This window comes from Lethenteron reissneri, chromosome 17 (genome assembly GCF_015708825.2).
Source record: "Lethenteron reissneri isolate LAM-NWPU_2019-01 chromosome 17, ASM1570882v1, whole genome shotgun sequence".
Lineage (NCBI taxonomy): Eukaryota > Metazoa > Chordata > Hyperoartia > Petromyzontiformes > Petromyzontidae > Lethenteron > Lethenteron reissneri.
The window spans coordinates 5,007,645-5,033,812 of NC_083795.1; the positions used below are offsets into that span (position 1 = coordinate 5,007,645).

Consider the following 26,168-nt stretch of genomic DNA (forward strand, 5'->3'; position numbering starts at 1 on the left):
ACGGGAACCAGTCTGGCCAATACCGCGAGCAAGCGTGTGACATGCCCTTTGCGGTGTGCGCTGCGTGCGCATGCACGGATACCTGCACTTTAACAGAAGAGGCAGGCTCTCTGGGCTCACACCGGTTGCGACGATCGACACGCACGACGGCAAAGAGAGAATTGTGGGAAAGAGGACGCGACCGTGTTTAGACTTCACCGACAGGTGCGGCGTCTCTGTTTAACGTCGAAGAATTTCCTCTCGCCCCATCGTCAATTTCTGGGTGGACACGTGTTTTTGCATTGTGGGGCTACAAAGAAAAAACCTGCCACCCCAACTTGTGGCCACTCTGTCACAGTTGGGTTTCGGGAGTTGTGCAGGCAGATTCCACGGAGATAGAAAAATCATGTGAGATGTAGTTTTTCGAAGAAATGTTCATTGGACGATGGGAGACTGAGGTGTCTCCCTGTGCACCCGCACTGCCGAATTCTGATTTTTTTTTGCCGTGTAAATTTAGTCCCAGTCTCGTGAGCTGCTGGATTTACGATGTCGCTGAGGAGTTTTTTTTCGTGGGTTTCAGGCATTGCCGCATAAAAAAAAAAATTGCCGCCACATCGATCAAATTTGACATTGAAATTTTCTCTTTCTTCTGTTACACCATGATCTGCGATGACTAAATGGTTTGCTCATATTGCTCATCTCCCGCGTGTTTATGAAAGTGTGGAGAAAGTAAGAATGCACTCATGACTCTGGCTTACAAAAAAAATTGTCAATTTCATTACAGTGCTTGTTGTCTCAAGGCCTCGTATATGGACAGGAAAACATATACGTCTATTTTTATACTCGTCCCTGTGTGTAGCATAAAAAGGCATTTTTATGATGTTGAGGACTTGCTACTGTGATGGAGAGACTTTGACTGAAAAGTTCCCACTGCTCACTAGACATCAGGGTTCCAAAATAAAGGTAGAAAATACTCTGAGCCAAAGAGACACACTGGCACGGAGCCTAATGTATTGAAATGGGGCCTTTTTGGGGCTACGTCAAGTCCGTTTCTGATTTAATGTTTGTATCCATGTGCGAACGTGTGTTTATATACAAATGTTGACTGCCGGAAAATAAAAAAACGTGATTTTTTTTGGCAGGCACTACGAGACCTAATTTACTTTTCACTGGTGTTAAAAGTTTGGCCACAGTAAGACAAGGGATTGCAGAGGAAATGATACGCGTGTTTCAACAAAACATACACCGATGCCCCCGTTTAGCCCTTTGGATTGTTGGGGTAAGTGATGTTTGCGGGCATGTATTACGCCTGGCTGTAAAAAGCACGATTGGATGAGGTGGGACGCAGAATGCCGACTACTTTCGTTTCCCAAACTGCTTCTTCTTTCGCACGGCTAAAGTAGATGCAGAGCAACAGCTATCATTTCATATTCAGGTGTGCGAGCCAGATGATCGCGTCAGGAGCAGTGGAGTGTCACACTGTAGTGTCCCCTTTGTAACGTAAGCGCTGATGTTGACGCACTGCACCAGGCATATATCTCCCAATTTCCAGGCCCAGTTGGCCTAAAGGAGACCTTGGCTGGGTTCATATTCAGATTTCCACTGGTATTGTCTATGTGTAGGAAATTATTGTATCTCAATGTGGGTAACCACGACACCACTGCTCATCACACAAGCATGCAATCGCACTCAAATAGATACTGTACAAGATTCCATATAATAAATAAATGCATTATGTTAGTGCAGCTTCTTCATGCGGCTGTGAACTGAACACTAATACTAAAAAGAACAAAAAATGAAAAATGACAGAGATTGGGCTACGGCTAATGGGAGGGTTACTACAAATGGCTGGTCGGCTGGATGGTTAAGGTTAGGGCTAGCATTTAGTTGGCAAATGTACTCAGTCCATAAACTGGTTGCTCGAGGCAGATGACTAAATTAATCATAATTTATAGGCATTTGACAATCTACTGGTGGAAGAAGGCCTCTCCAGACGATGTCGGTTCTTTTGTTCTCAGCTTTTGTTATATTGTTTTACATTTGCTATTTCAATAAAAATTGTACAACAAGTATTAGTTGGTGAAAGGGAGACCAAGAACCATATCAGATATCACTTGGCATTGATGTTATCATCATGCATTATGTTCGTTTACCCAGTAAATCCTCACCGAGTCACAAGAGTCGTTCCCAAGGGGGTCCTTTAGCCATGGCCAGATATGAAACTCTGTTGACCTGTTTATAGTGCAGTGCATTAATCATTGTACCACCACTCCATCCTCATGTAACACCTCCGACGGGCATGGTTGGCTTTGTACGGTGCGAAAGAAGTTCAACGTGCAAACATAGTTTCAAAAATCATTCCCCCACTTTTGCGTTTCCGTTGTTCACATTCTCTGAATCACGAGCACTGCCCCGTGCAGCAGAGTAACAAAGTAAGCCGTCTCTGCCCCCTTTGCGCCCCCCCCCCCTGCCTCCGTCGTGGACGTTTCCCTCAACCTCAGCGGGTCTCACCGATAACGGCGAGCGAGTAGTTGATGGTGACGCTGCCGAAGCCGTTGGTGGCCTGGCAGGTAAAGACGCCGGCGTCGTCAGGCTCCAGCTCGGTGACGCGCAGGCCGTCGCGCAGCACGCGGTAGCGCATCCAGCCGCTGTGGATGTTGCGCCCGTCCTTGCTCCACATGATGAGGGGCGGTGGGTCGCCCTCCACGGGGCACGACAACTTGAGCGTGCGCCCCACCCGTGCCAGCACGCGGTCGCTCACCCGCTCGGACACCCGCGGGGGGCCTGAACGAAAGACAATGCCAAGCCTCGTCAAGGGGCGTAAACCATCGCGCAGACTCCGGTCATCCTCGCAGCGGCGGCTTCTGGCTGGCCGTCGAACAAAGACGGTCGCCGCATCGCGCGCTTTCCAGATGCGCTTCTGCGGCCGTCTGGAACGCTCTTCCTTCCGATGTTAGGAAGCCACTGCAGCTATGCACTTTTAAAATCTAGTTTGAAAACTCATTTCTTTAGAACTGCTTCATGTGTTTCGTTTATTGTCCTTCCCCCGCACACTTCTGATCAGCACAGTTGGCTACATATGATGCAAAAGAAGTTCAACATACATACAAACAAGCCAACTCCTGTGATTGGTGTGAAGTTTAAGATATCGGTAAATTCAAAGATACAGATGAAGCCAAAGATTGCCTTCAGAGCTTGTTGGGATATTTGCTATTTAGAGAACATCTATTCATGTGTCGTAGAGAGGGGAGGCAGGTTTGTCGTTTTGTCGTGGGACTCAGGTTGTTGACAACTTGACGACTCAGGTTATCAACGACTCAGGTTGTCGACGACTCAAGTAGTCAACAACTTAACGACTCAGTTTGTTGACAACTCAACGACTCAGGTTGTCGACGAATCAGGTTGTCAACAACTCGACGACTCAGGTTATCAACGACTCAGGTTGTCGACAACTTGACGAATCAGTTTGTCGACGAATTAGGTTGTCAACAACTCGACGACTCAGGTTGTTGACAACTTGACGACTCAAGTTGTTGACAACTTGACGACTCAGGTTGTTGAAAACTTGACGACTCAGGTTGTTGACGACTTGACGAATCAGGTTGTCAACAACTCGATGACTCAGGTTGTCGACGACCAAGGGGAAGACCTGCTGTACAGCAGCTACGGAATATGGCACAAGGTAGAAAGCATTGGTAAGATTTGGCTTCAGCAGGTCAGGGATGCTGCCGTGGACTAGCGAGAGGTTACCGCCGGTTCGATCTCCCAGCAATGGGCAACTATCTTTTTAAATTCCACCCCCCCCCCCTCCACGCCTCTGTTCACCGAGCAGTAGAAATGGGTTCACAACAGTTCGTGGATCAGCAGGTCAGAGGCCAAAAAACCCTGTAGCGGGACTCTCTAGAGCTCTCTCTCGTGGAGGTCCTTCCACCGGCAGTGACGTGAGCAAAACGATGCAGGTCTGCCCCTTGACCCCCTGTTTTATGGCAGTTCAATTGCAGGTTACGGCTATAATACACAGAAAGTTGATGTGAAACCGTTTCGATTTAAAGCTTTCGTGACTGCAGGGATTCATCTTCTTGGTTCTTTCGGTAAAGTCACGTAGAATGGAAATAATTAAATAATATAAATATAAATTAAACATAATAAAAGAATTATGTTTTATTTTTATTATTTTATTAATACATAATAAAAGAATTATGTTTTATTTTTATTATTTAATTATTTCCATTCTACGTGACTTTACCGAAAGAACCATGAAGATGAAACAGTTTATTTAAATACCATGCCACACATTGTTTTAGGAGTACATTTAAGTGTATGTAAGCATTAAAGTTACACGTTTCTATAAAAGAATGCAAAATAAACACACACACGCTGAGGTTGAAGAATGTAAACTGTGCAAAGTTCATCTCGGAAATTACCGCCCGTACGTTTATACTATTGCATGAAATATTAGCACATAGCAAGACAAATTGAATGTTAACACATGGATAAAAAATATGAAACAAACTGATTTTATTATTTTACAAAAAAAATGTTTGGGAGGAACGGTAGTTCCTAAACATCTGGAAATGTTAGGAATTCAATTGTGCAACATACATGTGTAACTGTATTTATATATATACTGCAATACAAGACGCTTCTCATTTCCACGTTTCACAAACTGAAATAGTTGCTGAGATTTATGGCGAGTGAACTGTACATTAAAATGGGGCGTTGGAGGGTGAACTTGGTTGTGTTACAAGCTTACAATGCGGCAATAAAAGCCACCTTTGTATTACCATATCCCTTTTATCGATAAGAAATTGTATGTCTGGCTTTCACCCAAGAAAGTGAATCATTAATACGTTTTAATAACTAACGTTATACACGGGATCAAAGTGAGCAGACTGGACTTTGCAAACCCTGATGGTGGCTATGTTACATTCAAAGCCTTAGATATAAAGTGTTTTTTTTTTGTGGCTGATTTTTACAATTACTGATCAACAGAATGCTTCTATTAGTTGAATGAATCAGCTCTCCAAACACATTTGCGGTTTTATCCGAGAAAAATGTTTTCATAACCCAGCTAACAATTCTAATTGTGATATTCCAAAACACAAAAAAAAATCGATTTGGAAGCCCATAGACTGAAATTATATATCCTGCTGTGATAATAGTTAAAGTAGTTGGTGCCACTTTAACATAAAACTCACTTTATATAAATAACATAGATCCAAAAAGCTATGTTTTAATAGGTCATAATTACTATTGTATCATAATACATTGATGATCAGAGCCACATGACTTTAGGTTTCTAATTAAATACCAATTTTAAAAAATGTTTTGGAACATGAAAATACTTTGGTCTCCACCAAGTTGTTCTTCTTAACCAGTTTCAGATGTCTTTGCTTTCTTAAAAAACATGATTACATTTTAACACTCTTTGAAGATCCTACCATTCCGCATACCTTTCAGCTCGCTCTCTCTCTCCCATTCAGCTCTCCCATTCCCCATTTATCGAACGAGAATTATAATTTGATTATTCCAGGACCTACCATGGAGGAGGGCAAGATGAGAGTGAAATGACCTTCAAGGTGCAATATATATTCCATGAATGTAAAACATAAAAGGAAAATACAATTGCACCTTGAAGACAATCTTGCAAGGCATAGAAAGCAACAACACAATTGCAATGTTTGTTTAGTCTAAACGAATAGAGGGGTATCAAGGATAACAACCATGATCTCCCTTGAAAATCAATTTGTTCGGAACTGGCTGAAGTAAAAGAATGTGTGGACAGAAGTGTTAATATATATGGTAAAATGGGCAGTGAAAAGGTTTTGAGAATGATATACAGTATATAACATGTGCATAACACAAATTAGCTGTTCTTTATGTAGTTAACATAATCATGAGGTTGTGTTATATTTCACATGATTAATATTGTATGTTCCAGATAAAGTTATAAATAGTTTATAATATAAATAGTACATATAATATAAATCGTGTATCATATTTAAGTCATGTAAGTGCAATTTTAAGATGTAATTGTCTCCAAAATTGTTGATCACTGCTCATATAAAGATGTTCTTTTCAATGCGTGTTAAATATCTGTCATGATAAAAAATAACTATTTCATTTTTAACAAAAAAGACTGAAGAAAATGTAAGCAGCTCAATGGATTAAAAAATAACAACAAAAACATGAACCCCCCCAAGTGTCTCTTGAGCCTTATGTCCATAATGATTGAGGGCTGCTGTCAAGGAAACAGTGTTTTTTCTGTCTCCTGGTTACACACAAACTTTGCCAACAGTTTAGCGTATGACCGTTAAGACCCCGAGTGAAAAATCTGAAGGTCCTGTGATTTTGGCCACATGTGCGGAACCTAAAATTCGGAGAGCGAACATCATTCCAACTTTGCTGATCTCCTCCAGACAACTTTTCTCTAATCTATTTAACAATCCCCGATGTATATTATGCAGCGGTGAATGATTGCCAGCCTTGAGAGGCACACACACACACCGAGCCACATGCTGCCAGTGCAATGCCAAAATAATCCTGCATTAAATTACTGTAATTTCAGAAAGTGCTGGTCTTAACTTGACTTAAAAACCTTTAGACAGATTCCTGTGCAATAGCTGTAATTCAGCTTCATCTTGGCACGCTGACAGTTATAGTGCAATGGCAACGCCACTTGAACTAATTTTTAAATCACGGCTAAGTGTTGCCCAACTCCAATTATTTTTCGAAAGCTTAAGAATACTTCTTGCTTTAATTCATTCGTATTAAGGATAATTTGGTATGTGCCGTGAATACCGTTTTTGGACGCGTTTGTGTTGATGTGCAGACATACTCGAGATGTGGAAGGGACACACTGTTATTCTTAATATTGGTAAATCAATACTATAATGAAAGAGAACAAGACTCAAGACACTGAAGGGTATTGAATTACGTAGTTTATGTGTAATCGCTCGAGTGACTGACATATATATAAATACACCAAGAACAGTAGTGGTGATTTCGTGTTTCTAATCACACTGTTTATTTAACATAGGGGTACTCAAGGTGGGCGCATTACGTACATACGGACTTCCAAAATGAACACAAGTTGAAAGCGTACACGCATATATACATATTATGCATATATACATATTATGCATATATACATATTATGCATATATACATATTATCTATTACTTCAGCTTTGAAATATTGAGCACGATTTTTCTAAAAACGTGGTCTAAACGCGATCCATTTTTACAATGCTGTACGCGGATGTTCATAACAAAAAAATAGATCAAGAAAACTCAGCCGCAGCGTGGCGCACAGCCAATTCACAACACGTGGCCAACGAACTATGCGAGTTATTGCGCTTCGATAATTTTTCAAAAGCACCGCATACTTTCGCCCAAACCCCCTCTCTCCTCCCCTCCCCACCTTCCCCAAAATCAATTTTTAAAATCCTAAATTGTGGCCCAGGGTGGTCCAGGAGCCGGCCTAATTTTGGTAATCGCTGCACGGTCCGGCCACTTACAGCTCTCCGGAAATACCAGTGCCCTTTTGCCAAACCTAGACAATCATAATCGAGCCTCCAGCTGGCACAGGTCAACACGACTTGGACTCTGCGGCATTTTTGTGGCACAACTACAGAAACGCAGCACAGCGGCGGCAAACGTGTTAAAGTCGTGACTCGATGAAGACGTGCATGTGGAGAGGAAAGGATCTCGACATGAAGCGAAGAACACAATACTTGAGCGTTTGAAGAGAAATCGCGAAATGTTTCATTTTTTGCAAACATGTTATGTTGACAATGATATCTATAATATACATGTTTGAGTTCGACCGTGTAGATATAAATGTGCCGTTAAACCCGCCACCACCCGACACTGCCAATTAATAAGGTTTGTCACGAAAACAAAACATGCCAAGTCGTTACTAGTTCAGCACACCGGTGTGTTGGGGGAGTAAACCCACCACATCTACAATTCGAGTTTGACGTTTCGCCGGTAAAAAAAAAAACAGCATCGTTACGCAATCAAACCCAAAAGCCTCCCCATGCCGTGTTAGTGATGGAAGTTGTTTGACCATACTTCACCACACTGGCGAGTGTGGGCTGGTCAAGAGGTCTCGGCGGGCCTCAGATCGCTTTCGAGATCACTTGCCACGCTTGTTCGCAGTGCTCTGGAAGTGAACTCAGGTGGCCAGGTTGATGTTGCTGTGTGAGTACCCCCCCCCCCCCCACACACACAGTCCTTTAAGATCAATCATTTGCATTAAAAACTAAAGTAAGTAATATCTCTGGGTTGAATATTTATCCACATCTATGTGATAAGTATTTTTGGTATGGCTTTTGAAAACAATTCCACTCGGTAATATGGTCGCAAAACATATTTGCACTCCATTCATGTTTTGTTTATTTTGAAATTCAGATGTTACCTGCAGCATAAATCATCATCATCTTTAGGATGTTATTATCATCTGATGCTATGAATTGCCACAGAACACTGAGAACCAAAGTGACAAGTATTATAATGTAAACAATCTGACTTTCAAATATGATATATAACGCACTGCAGGAAATAAAAACACCGTTTGAAATGATAATTGCTTTTGCAGCAAATTATAAAAAAACCAGCTTAAATTAAAACATTGACCAAATACACCTAACGCGTCACAGCGTTGCTCAGTATTATTGCGCTCCAATGCCGCACCATCACTAGAGCTGCAAGCAGAACGCCCTCCGAATCTACTTGAGGTCCGTAAACTGCATACACATGCACTAGACTTCTAGCTGGGAAGTGCCACTTTTCAACAGAGCGCAGATAAAGCTACCACGGATCATAAACAAACCCACCAGTACTGAGTAAATAAATGATGTGCGCCCTTTTCAAACTCTGTGCATGATTGAGCTGTGAAACAACGCCACTCGCTGTGCCCATTCTACAGACTGACCCCTTCAAAATGGTTTATTTATCCTGCAAAGACCTCTGCAAACCCTGACCAAACAGTCAAGCATTAAACCAAAGGCAGGTCCATTCTGCTTCATTTGCCACAGAATGCGTGGGGAAAATTTCAAACATTTCTGCGGGGTTGTGAACACCGTCTGTGCCAATAGAAGCGTCCCACCGTTTTTAATAACTTCAAAAGGACTCCCGTGTTTGTGCAATTCCATCTCACACAGGCATTAGCACGCAAGAGCACTCTGCCACTTGGTCCTGGGAAAAAGCCAGCGTGTAGTGCAAATTTAAAACAATTCCGAATGTCTGGGGAGCCGTAGCTCTGTGCTCTGCTTACAGCCAAATAGTAATTCACGGGACACATGGCAAAGCTACTGTCAGTTTACACTTGCACATGTACAATGTATACACATACACCAAACATGCTTGTTTATCACCATTTAACCAATGCGATGCCAAAACATTTTCCGAGATACAGTGCACCGTAGAATTCTCAATTCACAGCTCTGCAGTGTGCTTTGGGTTGCACTCCACGGCATTGTCCGACACGATGCGATACGTTTTGCTCTTTAAGTGCTGGGAGTTTCCTGAGGAATTCAAGAAGCTTGCAGCTGAAGAAGCTCCCAACATCAGACATCACGCCCGAACAACATGCGGCACGACCCCGAAAAACACACACACACACCAGAGAGCTTTATACGGTAAAGTCACGTAGAAGGGAAATAAAAAATAATAATAAAAAGAAAACATAATAAAATAATTCTCACGACGTTTCGGCCACAACGCAAGCAGCCGTCCGCAGGTGAAGACCAGGTCTGTCGACAGACCTGGTCTTCACCTGACCTGGTCTTCACCTGAGGACGGATGCTTGCATTGTGGCCGAAACGTCGTGAGAATTATTTTATTATGTTTATTTTTTTAATTATTTTTTATTTCCCTTCTACGTGACATTACCTAAAGAACCAAGAAGACGAATCCCTGCAGTCACGAAAGCTTTAAATCGAAATTTAGCTTTATACGGCTCAACCGCGAAAACATTACGCGGGAGCATTCTGATATCGCAACATAAAACGATTGCAATACCGCCGACAGATATTCTTTGGTGGCGCTTGAACAATACACATCATCGATGCGCGCCCATGGAACTAACTTGCGGGCAAGTTGACTTGCGCGCGTGCGCGATCAGAGTCGCCGCGGCAGATGCGACAGCTGCCCTGCTCCGAGGATGCCCAACAAAGCCCTCGTGAGCGTGCGCGTGCACGTGGAAACAAGTGGGCGAGTGCACGCGTGCGTAGCTACGTAGGAGTGGAGTGGAAGGGGGGGGGTGGAAGGCAAAGACTGGACCGCCTAATTGGGAAAAAAACGGTCAGGAAGAACGAAAAAAAACAGGCAAGGAATCTGGGATGGGTCGGGAAAAGATGGGGGGATTGAGGTAGACGTTTGGGAAGGACAATTTAATCCCGCCACAGCTTAGTGTAAAAGAGGGGGGGGGGCCGCGAGCGCTTTAGACTTTTGAACAGCGCGCTGCATGCCCGGTCCCGCACGCCCCTTTACAAATGGAAATGAGTCTTGTGCTAAGAAGCAAATGTGGCAGCCGTTAAGCCATCCCCACAAAGGGGCACAATCAACTGTCGTTTAATCTCTCCCCCTGCCCGGGACAAACGAAGTTCCCCCTCTTAATAAACCTGATAAAACAGCTGCCACTGAGCATTGCGAGTAATTAAACCACAAGAAGTAACGTACCGTTGTTTTTACATAGCAGTCTCTGGCTATGAATGGCATAACGTTTCCACTTCAGTGAACCTATGCAATGAATAACAAGTTAATTATGATTACAAAGAGAAAAGAAAAATCTCAACATTTTGGCCAATCGGGTTATTAATGTCCATTTTGTAACCAAGTGGCGGCAGGTGTAGTGTTTGGAGCATTGTTCAACGAACCTGGCTACCTGAGTTTATTTCAGGATATCAGTGACATCTCACCCCCTGGGTCACAGGCACCATCCCCCTCACGTTCACATATGCCCCACGATACATTTGGCGTGGGAAGACCTTCGTTCATTCGTGGATTGACACAGGGCTCAAAATATATTTTTACATGGATTATATTTGTTGCACAAGACTTTTCAAGTGCTAAAAAAAGTGGCCCTTTCGGTGCGTCTATGTCATAAATCACTTTTAGCGGTCTTAAAAAGTCTCTTATTTCCACCTTGGAAAGGGCACCCATCACACTGCACACTTCTGCCATATGCAGTTAGTTGTTTAATCTGAATCGCAATCGCACAGCCGTCGCCTCGCACATACCACAGCGATGGGCCTCGAGTGCGCGCGCCTGAGGGTAACGGGCAGGAACGGTGATAGATCACGAGCGTGCGTCTCCGTTTGATTTGCGACTTTCACTCGTCACACGGGATCTGCACCCTCAAGGAGCAGCTACAAATGACCAAATTACATGTTATAGCTGCCCAAAGGGGGTCACTCGAAATTGCAACGGATTTTTATCGTGACGCTGGTGGACAAACTGCCGCAGGTTGGACAGCACACTCCCAGACAAGCACGTAAGAATTCTCTTGGTTCTTTCGGTAAAGTCACGTAAAAGGGAAATAATAAAATAACAAAAATACAACATAATAAAATAATTATTTTATTATGCTTTATTTAAAACATAATAAAATATAATGTTTTAAAGAAAATTATTTTATTATTTCCCTTCTACGTGACTTTACCGAAAGAACCAAGAAGATGAATCCCTGCAGTCACGAAAGCTTTAAATCGAAATTTAAGCACGTAAGAACATAACCCCAGGAGGAACATGTTACCCAACAACAACAATCTATGTATGAGAGTGGCAGAGTGCAGAGAGAGAAGGAGACAGAAGATGGGGAGGAGGTGGTGGGGCGGAATAGGCAGAGGTCAGCTGCTCATTCTGCTACATGCGCGCACGCCCCTTGCCTTGCTTGAGGGACTTTGATTTGAGATTTGAAGCTTTCGTGACTGCAAGGATTCATATTCTTAGGTTTTTTTGGTAAAGTCACGTAGGTAAAAAAAAATTTATTTTACTTTTATTAATTTTAATTTTTTACCTACGTGACTTTACCGAAAAAACCTAAGAATTTGGACTTTGATTTCCCATGTCACCCCTGCACACTGCCGTGCAACGTGGGCTCGCAGCTGCTCAGATCGCCGCAATGAGGTGAGGGAGCTGAGGGATGGGGGGGGCGGTTAATTTGGAGCTTGTGCGTCGCTGTGCCGGGGTGACTTGGGGTAATTGGTGCCCCTCTGGGAACAAAACGGCTCTCCACCAGCCCCCCCCCCCCCCACCACCGTAGGGCCCCCATCCAGCAGGCCTTCATCAATAAAACGTTCAGTTTAATCAAACTTAATTGAATAGACGTGGCGCTATGTGAAATTGCTGCGTGTTCCGATTCAAGTGTAAGTAGTGGGGAAAGAAACACAAGAAAATATCGTGCAGGATTTGAAACGCATCTCGACAAACACGTCTATAGCTGTTTATACCTTGTTAATACACATCTGTTTGTTATCATAAAAGGTATATTTTATTAACAAGTGTAAAACGATATAACAATGCTGACCAGCAAAGCAGCAGTTATAACTGATTTTTTTTCATGAATACAATTTCAGTATGGAAACATATTGTATTAGTTTTGGCTTTATTACTCACCTATGGGGCTATATAAGCAGGGCAACACTTAAAATCCAAATGTACTTTTAAATTCCTCTGATGATAGAGGTCTATTTTGAACCATGTGCTGTGGAAAAGCAATACAATAATAAAATACTCCAAACCTCAAAGCACATGGCCATATTTTTTGTTTAAAACCTTCATAATGAATGCCACTTTAAATAAAAAATAAAACGATACAAAAATTTGAAACCTTTTATACTTTATGTTGACACGTTTGCAGACTTTGAAGCGTTTGCAATAAATACACATGTTAACAAAAATTGTAATTTATATCTACAAGGAAAACAAAGGACATGCCAACATAAAGTGTATCGCTTCCATACACGACAAGTTAGTCAATTGGCAGGTCTCGTGCCGTGCGACAAAACGTGGGTACCCCCCCCCCACCTTTCCCAAAATGTTCGGCCAGCCTGGCAGAGTCGACAACAACATACCTTTTACGCGGGATCTACATCGCTACCTCTAGTGCAGTGGTTCTTGACCTTTACTGCAGCCTGCACACCTTTGGTTCTCAGAAAGGGCATCTCGCAACCCCCAGGGGGTGCGTGCACCCCAGGTTAATAACCACTGCTCTCTTGGAAGCCCTATTGCCAGCAGTGGCATTCGCAAGCTATTTGCTGACCCTTGGCTTTCCCCATGTTTATCAATGTTGAAGGTGACGGGCACTTCACCGGCGTGACATTGCCTGGCCCCAAGACAGCTTTTGCTTTAGTCACAAGTTCATCAATATGTCCACGTATCCGCACAGGTGACCTTCACGCGGTTATCTCGTGGAACAATTTGTGCGAGGCCTCTTGCATTCCTGGCGAAATCCCTTTCCCTGTCGAGCACAGCCCCTGCAACGGCACCAGCCTAACCCGGCCTCCCTCTCAAGCCTTTCATTTGGGGATTGTGAGCGCCAAGCACATGGCATAGCTGCGGTCAAAATGCTCTCTTAAGCACTTTGCGGTTCATGGGGATTAGCCACGCAACAGCAGGTGAGTTCATGCAAGCAGACCTAATGGGAGGAGGAGGGGGGGGGGACTTCATCCAGCAGTGACTCATAATGGTGTGGCGGCTTCAGTCTGCTTTATGACATCCAAATGGGCCGGGATCAATGCTGTGTGGATACAAAGTGATTGTATAAGTATTTTTTTTTCTTTCTGTGCGAGCCCAAAAAAACAAATCGCATCTGAAACATTGCGAGGCGTCGGGGTTGACATGCATCGGTAGCGCTGTGTGGTTGGCGCGGGCTCTGGTGCGCTAATTGAAATGGTGGTCCCCTGTCCAATTTCCCACCCTATTTGTGGCCCAACACCTGGGCTCCCCTTTGGCCCATGAGCCCCAGTGCAGTTGCACTACCTGCACACTCAATAGCTATGTCAACGGTATGTGTTACGGCAATAACAAGATGACATTTGCAGCTTTATTTTAAGGCAGAATGACAATAGCTACATTATTACGAGTGCAGTGTCAAGGACTGGTTTCCTTCGAGAAAATGATCTGATCCTGGCACACGCACGGTGATCTATCATTGCAATACGCACTTAGTACATTAATATCTGCACGCAACTATAATGGATGGTGTAATATAATCCTCATAAACAATGCATCGGATGTAATGTCTGATGCACAGTGCTTTGAAAGAAATTGCACGTGAAGCAGATATTGAGCCCACGCTTGCTCACGATCTACGGCACCTTCATAATGACATCGCGGCAGAAGTTTTTACGGCGACAACGCTACATCATGGGACCTCCTTTGCCAGTACCAAAATATACTAATAGGGTTTTCCCCTTTTTTCTGGCAACAAAACTGACACCTTTTGCAAGGAATCATGTCTACATTAACCACAATACTTGCAGTCAAATGCAAACAAAAAACAATACTCTGGTAATTTATGCATTGTCTTTGAAACTTGACCAATCAGTTTCAAAGACAATGCATAAAAAACCCTATTAGGCGACAATGCTAACGGTGTTCTTGTCGACTTTGAAATCTCTCTCCATTCAATGCCAATTTCATGAAATGGTCTACGTTTGATTTGGTGAATAAATTATATCTCACTGCCCATAAGGCAGGAACGGCCATTACTGATTCTACTAAATGTTGTTACTTTACAAGGGCTCAGGCATGTGGAAACGATGAGGTCCTCTCCGTTGTGCCAGAATCTCTCCATAAACACCACATACCCAAGAGAGCTTATGCAGATAAAGCCACCAGCAAGCGTGCCCATGCACAATCCATGAAATGTACAATTAGGCAGGTGGCCACGGCAGATGAAAGAGGACCAACCTGAGAAATCCAAACAGCATGAAGGAAAAAAAAGGGACGTTCTGGCTAGACCAGTTTTTACAAAAGGGCAGGTTAAAGCTGTGACCCACTGCGACGGAAAATAAAAAAGGAGGGGGAAAAAAATATCGTGACAGAAGCAGCCGCTTTGAGTTGTGCATTTTCAGTCACCGTTCCCTTCTCTTGGCGCTACGATGTATGGGCCCACCGATAGTGGCCTTTACTTGGCTGACCTCTGCATGGTCACCGCACCCGCACCCCCTGAGCATCAAGCCCCACAGCACACGGTGCACTCTCTGCACAGACAATGGGAACGCGTCAAGCTGGCGCAGGCACCGAAAAGGACACACAGGGGGGCCCAATTTGTGTGCTCGCTGAACCCATCACTTAGCAGAATAGGGAAGAAATGACCGAAGCGCTGCTTTTGATGTTATCGACATGTCAGAGCAAAGCCTTCATTAAGGGGGTTGACTGTAGTGGGTGCGCGAGGATATTGTTCAAATAATGGACTCGGGGCAAAGAGGGGGGTGAGGGTGGGTGATGTGTATTGTTTTTAAAAGCATGCGGGATATTTCTGTGACAGTGCAATACCGAGATCAGAGAAGCCAATCTCAGAACCACTGAGCCAGCCACTGATGGCAATTCCTATTCAAACCTCTACTAGGCAGAGACAACCTCCAAAACATGAAGACAAAAGGGCAAGAACGTAGTACTTGCATGAATGATAACAGTAATTTGGAAAATACAATTAACTTAACAATCTTGTTCATCAACTTGCATTCACATTTTCTCCTTTCCTATGACTGCATTTTTTTATAGTATGGCTCAATCATTGTTTTCCTGCACTCATAGTTATTATGTATGCACTTGCCTACATTCTCGAGTGCCTTTAGTGCTGTGATGGGATTATCTATCCCAGGACATGCCGACAATATGCAAACCAGAGAGAACAGGACTGAAGTAGGTCAACGAAAATCTATATTGACATTTTTGGTGGGTTTTTCATTCAGCAAATGATAAATGAATTGAAGTTACCTGTGACATGTTTATATTTTACAATATTAGTATACATTGAGACATGGCCTTTCTTTAGTAAGGAAGACCAACTGGATTATGATTCGAATTATGTGTTGTCTTAAAAATATATAGTATAACAGCATTGGATATGATAATGCTTTGATACAGGGTGTCCATTAGGTATAATAATTCTTATTAGATAGCACTTAGAGCTAGGTCGATAACAGTACACACATACACGTGATGGTATGAAAATGTGATTGGAAGAGTCTCATCGCTTTAAACATTCACATGTCAATCATGGTGTTGGTGACATACTTAAGATCAGATTTAAGAGTAGCACGTGTTTATACTCTTAGGTTTTTTTGGTAAAGTAACGTAGGTAAAAAATAAAATTAAAATTAATAAAAGTAATAATAGAAATAAAATAATAAAATTATTTTAAAAATCACGACATTCGGCGGCAACACAAGTCTCCGTCATCAGGTGGGACCGTCACAGCTAGATTTGCTGTATCAAGTGAGCAGGTGTTTGGCCAACACTGGATGCGATTGCTTCGAATGCTTCTGTTATGTGCTGCTGAACATCACTCAACTTTACCATGGTCGTTATCACCCATCGTTAATCTACTGCGAGGATGAATGGCTCTCCGTGCTATTGCCATCCCACGCGATTTTTCAATGCATCAATCTAACCCACTCCTACTAATGAGGTGGTCTCATCTATCTATCTCTGTGGTAGGGATGGTCATCCTCTTCTCTGTGGTGTATTCTCCATTGACTGCCATTCCATCATCATCATCATTAGTCTCAGCTGATCAATGTGTCCCTCTGCCTGCCTCTCCGTTTAATCCAAGCATGCATTTTTCCATATTTCCTTTTCGTACTTGTCAATTTTTGTTCCATTTTGTTTGTTCGTGTCCACGTTTCTGATTCATATGTTACGGTGGACGAAAACTTTCTTCTTCAAGCACACTGGTATCTTTTACTTTTAATTCACAAATTCAGTTTCCCCTAGGTGTTACATCCTGTCCTAATTCACCTCTTGTGTCCAGAAGGTAATCTCAATCGGTTTTATTTCATTTTGTTTCTCAAACTTGTTGTATGTGATTTTTGGTTCACTCATTTATTTTTACCCTTAAATGTGTAGCCCCTTTTGTTAGGCTTTTCAGTAATTTCCCGTAGTCCATTTTCATTGGTGCTTCTAATCGCTTTGTTTTCATCAGATATAAGATGGCTAATCCTCTCTCCATTCATATTTATGCCTTTATTTCCTCAACCCATTGTTCAAAAAATATTGCAAAGTTGCTGTGAGTAGCCTAGATGAGTGTGTATCTTCTTATTTGTATAATCTGAGTGTGGCTTTCGATTTAAAGCTTTCGTGACTGCAGGGATTAATCTTCCTGGTTATTTCGGTAAAGTCACGTAGAAGGGAAATAATAAAATGATCAAAATGAAACATAATAAAATACAAATTTTCACGACGTTTCGGCCACAACACAAGCAGCTGTCCATCAATATGCTTAATTCCGGTGTTGATATGTAAACTCCTCTGTCAAGGCGCTCTCCTCCCCCCGACCCAGCTTAAATATACGCTGCCAAGCTTGGCGGTGTTCATTGGAACGCTGTCTTTCCTACAGCTCTGTGTCTTCACCTGAGGACGGCTGCTTGTGTTGTGGCCGAAACGTCGTGATAATTTTCATTTTATTATGTTTTATTTTTATTATGTTATTATTTCCCTTCTACGTGAATTTACCGAAAGAACCAAGAAGCTGAGTGTGGCTGTTCCATCTTTATGATAAATGGTTTTGGTAATATGTATTAATTAACCCATTGATTTGTGATATCTTATACGATTGTGTTATTTCCTACTGAATCAAATGCCCTTTTAATAATCTAGAAATACCAGGAATAATGATGTTCAACATGGTATAAAATTTGTAAAAATACCAATACCAAAGGTCACTTAAGCTTTTCAGTAAAAACAACCTTAAATATAAAACGAAAATGTTGTCAACATTTGAACCTCGTCGTTCAAGCTGCTGTCTATCGATACTTTTGAATAACTGATTATACCTCCGTCGACACTTTATGTATGAACGTAACAAAAAAGTAATGGAAATATTTTCTAAGGCAAAAATCTGCCGCAATAAGCGAGTACACCGACACATTCACTAATCGTGATATCTGTGTCACCAACACACACTGAAAGGTATTGTCCACAACTATTTGTATTATTTTTCGGACAATGTTTTTGTTGTTTTGTACTCCCAATAGTAATACAAATATTATGATAAAAGTGGAAATTAGTTTTTATATTGCAACGTCAGTAAAAATGCAACACAAATAACTCGTGTAAAGTAACGTAAACACATACATGTTTATATTCTGTTCGTTGCAGATTAAGGAGAACATATTTTGTGGCGCAAAGCAGTGTAAAACCATCATCCAATACAGAATTAATTGGCAAATATAGTGTCATAATTGTATATACATGTACATTTATTGACATATAACCCCGTGCTGAAAGGTGCTGCTTTATCAATCCAAACGCAACTGTGGCTTTTAATAATGTAAGTACAGCAAAACACGCGATGGAACAAGAGCATCTCATTCAGAAGGAGTGGGGGCGAATGGCACAACACAACAAGCATTCCTACACGTGCCTCGTTTGATAGAAAAACACAAAGGCCACCACCAGCAGGAGACTAGAACAAGTCAAAGCGAACCTCAGTAATACCGAGTATCGTCTAGACTGCGTTCTGCTGGTTTGGAGGCGAACGCGAGCCCTTTCCCAAGCAGATGGTTCTCTCACGCACGCGCGTTTTACCAAAAAGATGCGTGGCATACCGTCATGCTGACCCATTGTATAAGCCACATCTGGAGACCTTGTGGCCTACGCGAGATTCACGTGTAGATAAAAGTGATGAAAATAAAAGATCAAAGTCGCGTTTTTACAAAATAATGTCAAAAACTCTTTTCATCCCCAATTTAAATCGTTGTACGGTATTATCTAAAAAGTAGAACCACATGGTGGTTTATTTATTTCCCAAAATAATACGCCGCTACTTTTTTTGGAAGTAATTCTTCAACCTGATGTTCTGGAGTGCGCAGTGCGTACATTCCCAACGAAGGTGTTGGTATGACAAGTGCCTCTGCAGCCTCCAACTCTGATTATCCACGAAATCTGTCTGGCATCTCTATTTATGCGTTATGGGGAAGGGCCTTTGCCCAAAACGTCACCCAATATGTTTTCCTTTTAAGGCCACAGTATTTCTTGACGAATGTGTTGACTTGTTCTGTGTATGGCGCTTAACGCAGCAGCAGCAGCAACAGCAACAGCCCCAAATAATTTGTTTTAATTCTGAGCCATTGAAAGATAATTTCCCGCCAAAGGATGCGAGTTCCGAGTGGCAGAGTAGCCATTCTCCAGCATGTGCTCAAAACATTTGTGTTTGTGGATCAATGGGCTTGTGCTGGCAGCCTGGAATGTCTGCCACCAGCACACGTGGCAAGCATTCGCAAACTCTTTGACCACACAAGCTGCGGGCCCAATGATGTAGGTTAAAGCCAGCATCTAAATACAATACTATAATCTAACTTGTTTTTTCCGGTGAGATTGATTTTTATTTGGTCCAAAGAAATTGGCATTCCAGAAACTATGACCTTAGGTATATGTTACTTCAGGAAAGTAGTTATATTTGTAAATCATAATACAGGCCTGATAAAGATGTAATTATGCACACACACCTATATGTTTTTCAATTGACATGCCTGCTTCAAGTCTTGTACTGTATGTATATATATACACTGCATGTCTACATTTAAAAGGCTATTAACACCTGCCAAAATGAGCTTGTCGATGGAATTTGGGGCTTTGGTTCCTCAATAGTGTCCTTTTTCCACAAACGCCTCTCTTTTGTATCTGTCATCGCCATCATCATCGGCCATGATCAATTCGCTGCTGGATTAAGGCTTCCCCATGTCTTTCAGTCACGGTGGGGGGGGGGGGCGTTGATCATACTTTAGCACGTTCGTCAATGCAAGTTGGTGAAGGGGGTGAACCAGGACCGGTTCAGGTACCACTCGCTGGCCAGGTCACTAGGTCAGGTCACTCGGTCAGATCACTAGGTTCAAAGCACAATGCGCTAACCACAATGCCACCACTCCGCCCCATCATCACAATCATCTTTATTGTGACTGTGTGTATATTTTAAGAATATCATTAATGGTCAGAGGGATGAAAGACAAACGTGATATTTTATGTACAGGGTGGTCCAGATAGCTTGTGACCCCCCCCCCCCATCCTCACCTTTAATTCTCTGAAACTGAATTTATTTTCATTTAATGTGTATTTTAAATAGGAATGAATATGCAAAGGAAAAACATTTTAGGGGTCAATTAATGCGTGGATCACGAGACACCTGGACCACCCTGTACAGTATACACAACTCCAATTGCACCTCGTCTCTCATACGGGCAAGGCCACTGTAAATCTGGCACAGCTTCCACCTGACACCTATGGCTCATTTCGCATCACGGAGTTGTCAATGAATTCCGTCATGCCACGGCGAAGGAAATGGATGTTACAGACCAGTTGAAGCCATGCGGCAGATCCTATGCAGTTGTGTTTACTGGAACGGCAAGCGCCTTACGCCTTTTCAAACGAAGTTTCAGGAGGTCTTAACGTCTCTGCACGGTATGCAAGGCTGAACAATGCGGTTTGGGTTAATTCGGATTTTGTATTAGTTTATTTCTAGAATTTATAACAATGGTTTAAAGTACTTAATGCAACAATGTGGGGGGGGGGGACAATTTGAAGTGCAGTACTTTAATATATTTATGCGCATTCGTGATGGCACAAACTCATTAGAGTGCGTAATATCAAATGGTCTTACTTCAGATTTGAAAAACCAAAACCAATGTGCTATTTGTATATGAATAGCAAATACGAAGCAAATTATATTAATACCATTAAACACAAGATGGCATGCAGTATTACATCACCCATTCTGATTTAATGATTTAATACTGAATTTTGATTAAACATTTTCCATCTCAATGGCTCTCTTTATGCTCATGATTAATTTGAGCAGACGCAAAGAAATATATATTTAAAAAAACAGAGCAAAGTGCCTACAAATGTTGCTTGCACCCCACGTGATGAAGCTTCTTCAGGACCTGAGCTTCTCCAGAAACTGACGTAGGTGTCCAAGCACGTGGGGCGAAACGTTGGACATCGTGCCAGGAAAACACACGGTACAACCCGAAAACTCATCGGAGGGCCGTACAGCACAAGCGTGAAATTCTACACAGTGGTATCACAACAACAACAACATAAACAGGGACTTATATTCTTAGGGTTTTTTTCGGTAAAGTCAAGTAGGTAAAAAATTTAAATTAATAAAAGTAAAATAAAACAAAATAAAAAATAAAAAATCACGATGTTTCGGAAGCAACACAAGCCTCCGTCTACAGGTGGAACCGTCACAGCCACGACAGCTGCTCCACCTGAAGACGGAGGCTTGTGTTGCTTCCGAAACGTCGTGATTTTTAATTTTTTATTATTTACTTTTATTAATTAAATGTTTTTTTACCTACGTGACTTTACCGGAAAAAAAAAAACCTAAGAATATGAATCCTTGCAGTCACGAAAGCTTCAAATCTAGAATAAACAGGGACATTATGGTTGTTGAAGCTCTCACCTTTAGCATTCACAGCGTGCAGGCGAATGCAGCACAGCGCCAGCAGCAGCAGCGCATGAAGGTGGTGGCTCATGACGCCTCCTTGCGAATTCGAGGCTAAGCGGCGGCGGCGGCGGTGGTGGTCGTGCTGGTGACTGCCCAACTGCACAGCCAATCTGAGGCGGAAAGCATCGACTACAATCAACATCTTTGTGTGCAGAGCAAATAAATCACCTTGGCTCTATGCAAACCAAATTACTCGCCAATTGAATGGAGGTGGGGGTGTGATATGTAGTGTGTTTACTTATGCATACCAGAACAAATACAAAAGTGTGCATTGTGTGTGTGTTTTTTACTTGTCCTGCCGTCTAAAGTGACACTACTGTGTGCGTATCCAATGAGCTACACACGAGCCTTCTGAATTGGGCTCTCCGCACGGGCACACTAATTAACTTTGATTATCCCGGCTCACACTGGGGGCTATTGTCAGCTATTAGCGCGTGCTAATTTGCGCGACAAATACCAGGATGCGAGCCCCCGAGGCAAGGTGTAAACCACACGTGCTGGCCGGACCAGTGACCCTTTAAGTTTCACCCGAACGGCCCAAGCAGGTGAATATTATACCGGCAATGCGAGTTAGCGAATAAGAGATTCCCGTGGAGTCGTTCCGTTAAAGGAATCTGCAGAGGCACACAGGTGTAGCTATAAGTCAGTGGTTGTTAACCTGGGGGCGTGAGATGCCCCTTCTAGGGGTAAGAAACATTGACAGGTCTTTTGGGGAGGTAAATAATCGAAACACAAATTAAGCACGGGCACGTAAGTACAACTACTTTGTTTCATCAACGCTATGCAATTATTAACCTTGTAAAAAATAATTTACGATTGATAACCAAAGGGGTGCAAGGCTGCAGTAAAAGATACACTGCTATAAGTGGTGACGTTCTATAGAATATATATACCGACACCCTCAATTCCATTTCCACCTGTTACAACGCCATTATACTCTTAGACAATTGGCATTTGTCATGGCATCTGCACTCCACATCTACCAACGGGACATTTTAACATTGTCCAGTAAGTAATATGAACACATTAAAATAGATTAACATACAAGCAATACTGCACAAAGCAGCATCGTATGAGTGTTTGCTGGCCTCATATATTCACGTACAATAATAGAGCCCCCCCCCGCCCATAGCGACCAGAAAATATAACTTACCAGAAGAACATGGCATTGTGTGTGGACATCTAGGTAAGAGCTTCAATTATAGATTCTAGCAGTAGTTTGTAATCAAGTGTTGCTTGCGTAATTGTAACGAACGGCACTCATCTTCGTAAGCAGTTCGTTTTACCTATGCGGAATTACTGAATTGTATACTATCCTTTGATAGTCATGAACTCGTGCTATCATTTATAACACGTGTGTTTATTTTACGACAGTTTAGACAGGTAACAAACAAAAAAACATCTTACCTGTTCCAATAATCTGTCGGATTTTTTTCTGACTGAGCGATGCTCGTTCCAGGAATCCAACACAGGTTATGTGTTCCTGGCGGCCGGTGGTGTCCACGAAAATTTCATTTTGTTAAGTTCTTGAGTAACGTCCACAAGTCCCCTTTCCTTTTTCATGAGTGTTTTCAGTATGCACACGTGACTCTTAACACGAATAACAGTGCAAAAAAAGGTACAATTAATATTGCCCTTGAAATCAACTAGCGTTCAAGAATGAAATTGTGTTCAACGATTATCTGTATACATGTTGAAAATGAATACCCAGCGAAGGCGTTCTTGTAAGCGTAAACCCGAAAGAGTTCTATATTTATAATTTTCAAAAGTTCTCTCCCCACTGGTCTCTCGCTCGTTCACTCCACGATCACCGACTTAAAACGTCTCCGAAGTTCGGGGAATTCGAACGCAGCAAAAAAGGGGAGAAAGAAAAAAAAACAGACGATCGAATATCCAGAAGAGCTCGAACGAAACACCGTTAAAGAGTGTCCGATTCCCGTACAGAGTTCTGGCGAGACATGCACCGCGACGCCAACTTATAGGCGGGCAAAGCTGAAATTATGAAAAGGTAACAGGAGTCTCCTTCAAGGCTTTCCCCACTGTTATGTGGAAAGAGTCTCGGAGCGTGGCAAGCGGTGTTAGCTCCCACGTCTATCTGCTTCTCACCCGAGGGCCGTCTCCAAGTCCTCCTCCCCCACACTCTGACTTAAGCACTCACACCCACCCCTTCTTCCACATCCCCCCACCACCACCACCACCCCCCATCTTTACAACACCCACTCACCCTCCCTCCCTCCCGAGCCTGCATCTTTTACCTCCCTCCCTGTCTGCTTGCCTGCCTGCTGCCCAGTCATCAATAAGAATGGATGGAGCTCCACGGTGTTGAGTTACAGATGGGGAGGTGTGATAAGCTTTCCTCTCCGCACGCTCCTCCAATCTTGGCAATTGGAAAGGAGGCAGGAACTCTCTTGCCTATTTGCCGCAGTATAAACAAGCCGAGCTCAGCTCAAGTTAATGAAATAACAGCTGATGGCTGCTTTGGAAGCCTTGCGGTGCTGCTTTCCCCAGTGCTTGTTAACATGAATTAGTTTAGCATTCCTAACTTCCTCTGCATTTCAGTTGTATGTGAAGGAGTTTTGTATTTACCTTGTTAAAACAATGCAGTGCAGGCTTATATGGGCTGTCTGCCTAAGGGACACATTACCATGCACAATCTACCCATTATACCCGTGCAGCTCTAACACACAACTATTTTTAAAATGTTCTATGGTGTGATTGCATATGATCTGGAGACTCTGGGTAGTATTGCACGGTGTCAAATTCCACAACGCTGCCCTTCATCGGGATAGCCTGCTAAGACATGGTCTGCTGAAGCATGAAGTGTACAATCCAGGATATATGTAATCCAACATTTAAAACAAAGTGAAATCCCATAATTTACACATTCATATTCATTTATGTGCAAAGAATATTTTTTGAGACAATAACTGACCTTGGTTTAACACGATTGACCAGGGTTCTAACACCCATGGACAGAAGCATATAGATGGCCAGATGAGAGGGTAACATTGGGAAGCTGTGTACACGTTAGACTGCACAGACTGGATTATATCAGTGTAGCGTGCTTGCTCGATATGTCGTGGATAGGATGCACGGGTTCATGCACGGATTGTGAGACACATTTTCAGACATCTAAGTGCATTGCATTTAAATAAATTGTTTTTGCAATTAAGTTCAAATTTTAAGTTTCATGCTTAGAATTATAAAATTCTGAATGTATTAATACGACCACCACATACAGTGATTAGTAATGTGTAGAAGAAAATACATAATCCCTGGTTCATTTAATAAACTACCATACTTTTCAAATGTAAATAGGAAGCAAATTAAACTTTTAATTTACAATTTCGCAATAAAAGAGTAAGTCACTAATATGTTGTGGTTTTAAGCAAAACACTTGAAGTCAACACTACAAGTTACACAATGCTCAATTTAACACAAACAAAATAGATTTCGCCTTGTCAATACATCTTTGGGAGGTTTCAGTGCCATCTCATGGGGACAGCAGAATAATGTTTTCATTCCAAAAAAATGTACGTCTTATTATGAATATTATTTTTCGTAGAACATCTCAAACACTTCCAAAATGACCAACAGCAATTAAGTATAATTCTAAAAATTGAGCGCGTAGGTTCTCGCAGGCACTCATACTCCAAGTGTGGTTTCCAGGTAGGGCTGTGTGTTGAGCATGATTTTCAAATCACGCTTTTGCCACGAACTACTGCAGACATCTTTCGGAGTTGACGTCAGAAGGCCTCACCCAAAAAGACCACCCTCGGATTATAATTCACACCACTGTTATTTTGCACACGTGGAATGAACACTGAAAACGCCGGAAAAAAGTGGTTTCCATCAACACGTAAATCAAGCTTTCATATTGCTGGACAAAAGAAAACTCTATATTCTGTTCATAATAGTCTGAGCTCGGACGTGTTGCTTTCTTCAAGCGTGAGTTTTGGGGCCTCGGTGCTTTTGTTGTTCCAAGCCAGACTGCCGAGAGGGCTCAAAGTGAGGACAAGCTTCACAGTTATTCTCGGCCCCAGCTCCTGGAAGGGCCCTGCCGAGTGGAATGAGGTGCCGCGGGTGCGCAAGCGAGCTGAGGTGCCCAGAGGGATGGGAAGCCAATCCCGAGAAATATTTATATTTGTCTTTTTTCTTAAATTCAGTTTAAGCAGTCATCTCTCTGTGGGCCAGCCATGCGCAGCTCCATGAATGAAAGCCCTGAACAACGCTGTGAAGTAGTAGAGTTCAGTAGCATTATGATGGGATACTATGTTGGTTTTCCTGTTTGCTTGGGAACTGTAAAGAAAACAAGTTTCAAAAGTAAATGTTTCCACCATCATAGCCAAATCTGGCATTTCAACGACTAAATGAATAAAGTAATACTCCCACATTAGGGAGTTTTTGTTTCTTGGCTCCATTGCACTTCAAAAAACGATTAACATCGATGCAAGTATACAAAACTAGTGAGACAAGCTATGCAAATAGCAATAAAATCCCAACAT

At 42.5% G+C, this 26,168-nt stretch overlaps 1 protein-coding gene across 4 annotated transcripts in view; it reads right to left on the bottom strand.

Moving 5' to 3' along the window:
- Window positions 1–23,790, bottom strand: part of LOC133343362 (fibroblast growth factor receptor-like 1) — a 39,293-nt gene extending 15,503 nt beyond the window's left edge. Inside the window, exons 1-4 of one of the 4 annotated variants that reach the window (XM_061552916.1) lie at window positions 23,770–23,790; window positions 23,071–23,253; window positions 21,619–21,773; window positions 2,491–2,763 (exon numbers count right to left, since the gene is read on the bottom strand). In XM_061552916.1, the coding sequence (XP_061408900.1) occupies window positions 2,491–2,763; window positions 21,619–21,691 (346 nt within the window). In that variant the 5' untranslated portion in view covers window positions 21,692–21,773; window positions 23,071–23,253; window positions 23,770–23,790. The other 3 variants (XM_061552915.1, XM_061552914.1, XM_061552917.1) reach the window with 3 other exon arrangements.
- Window positions 23,791–26,168: the final 2,378 nt, after the last annotated feature.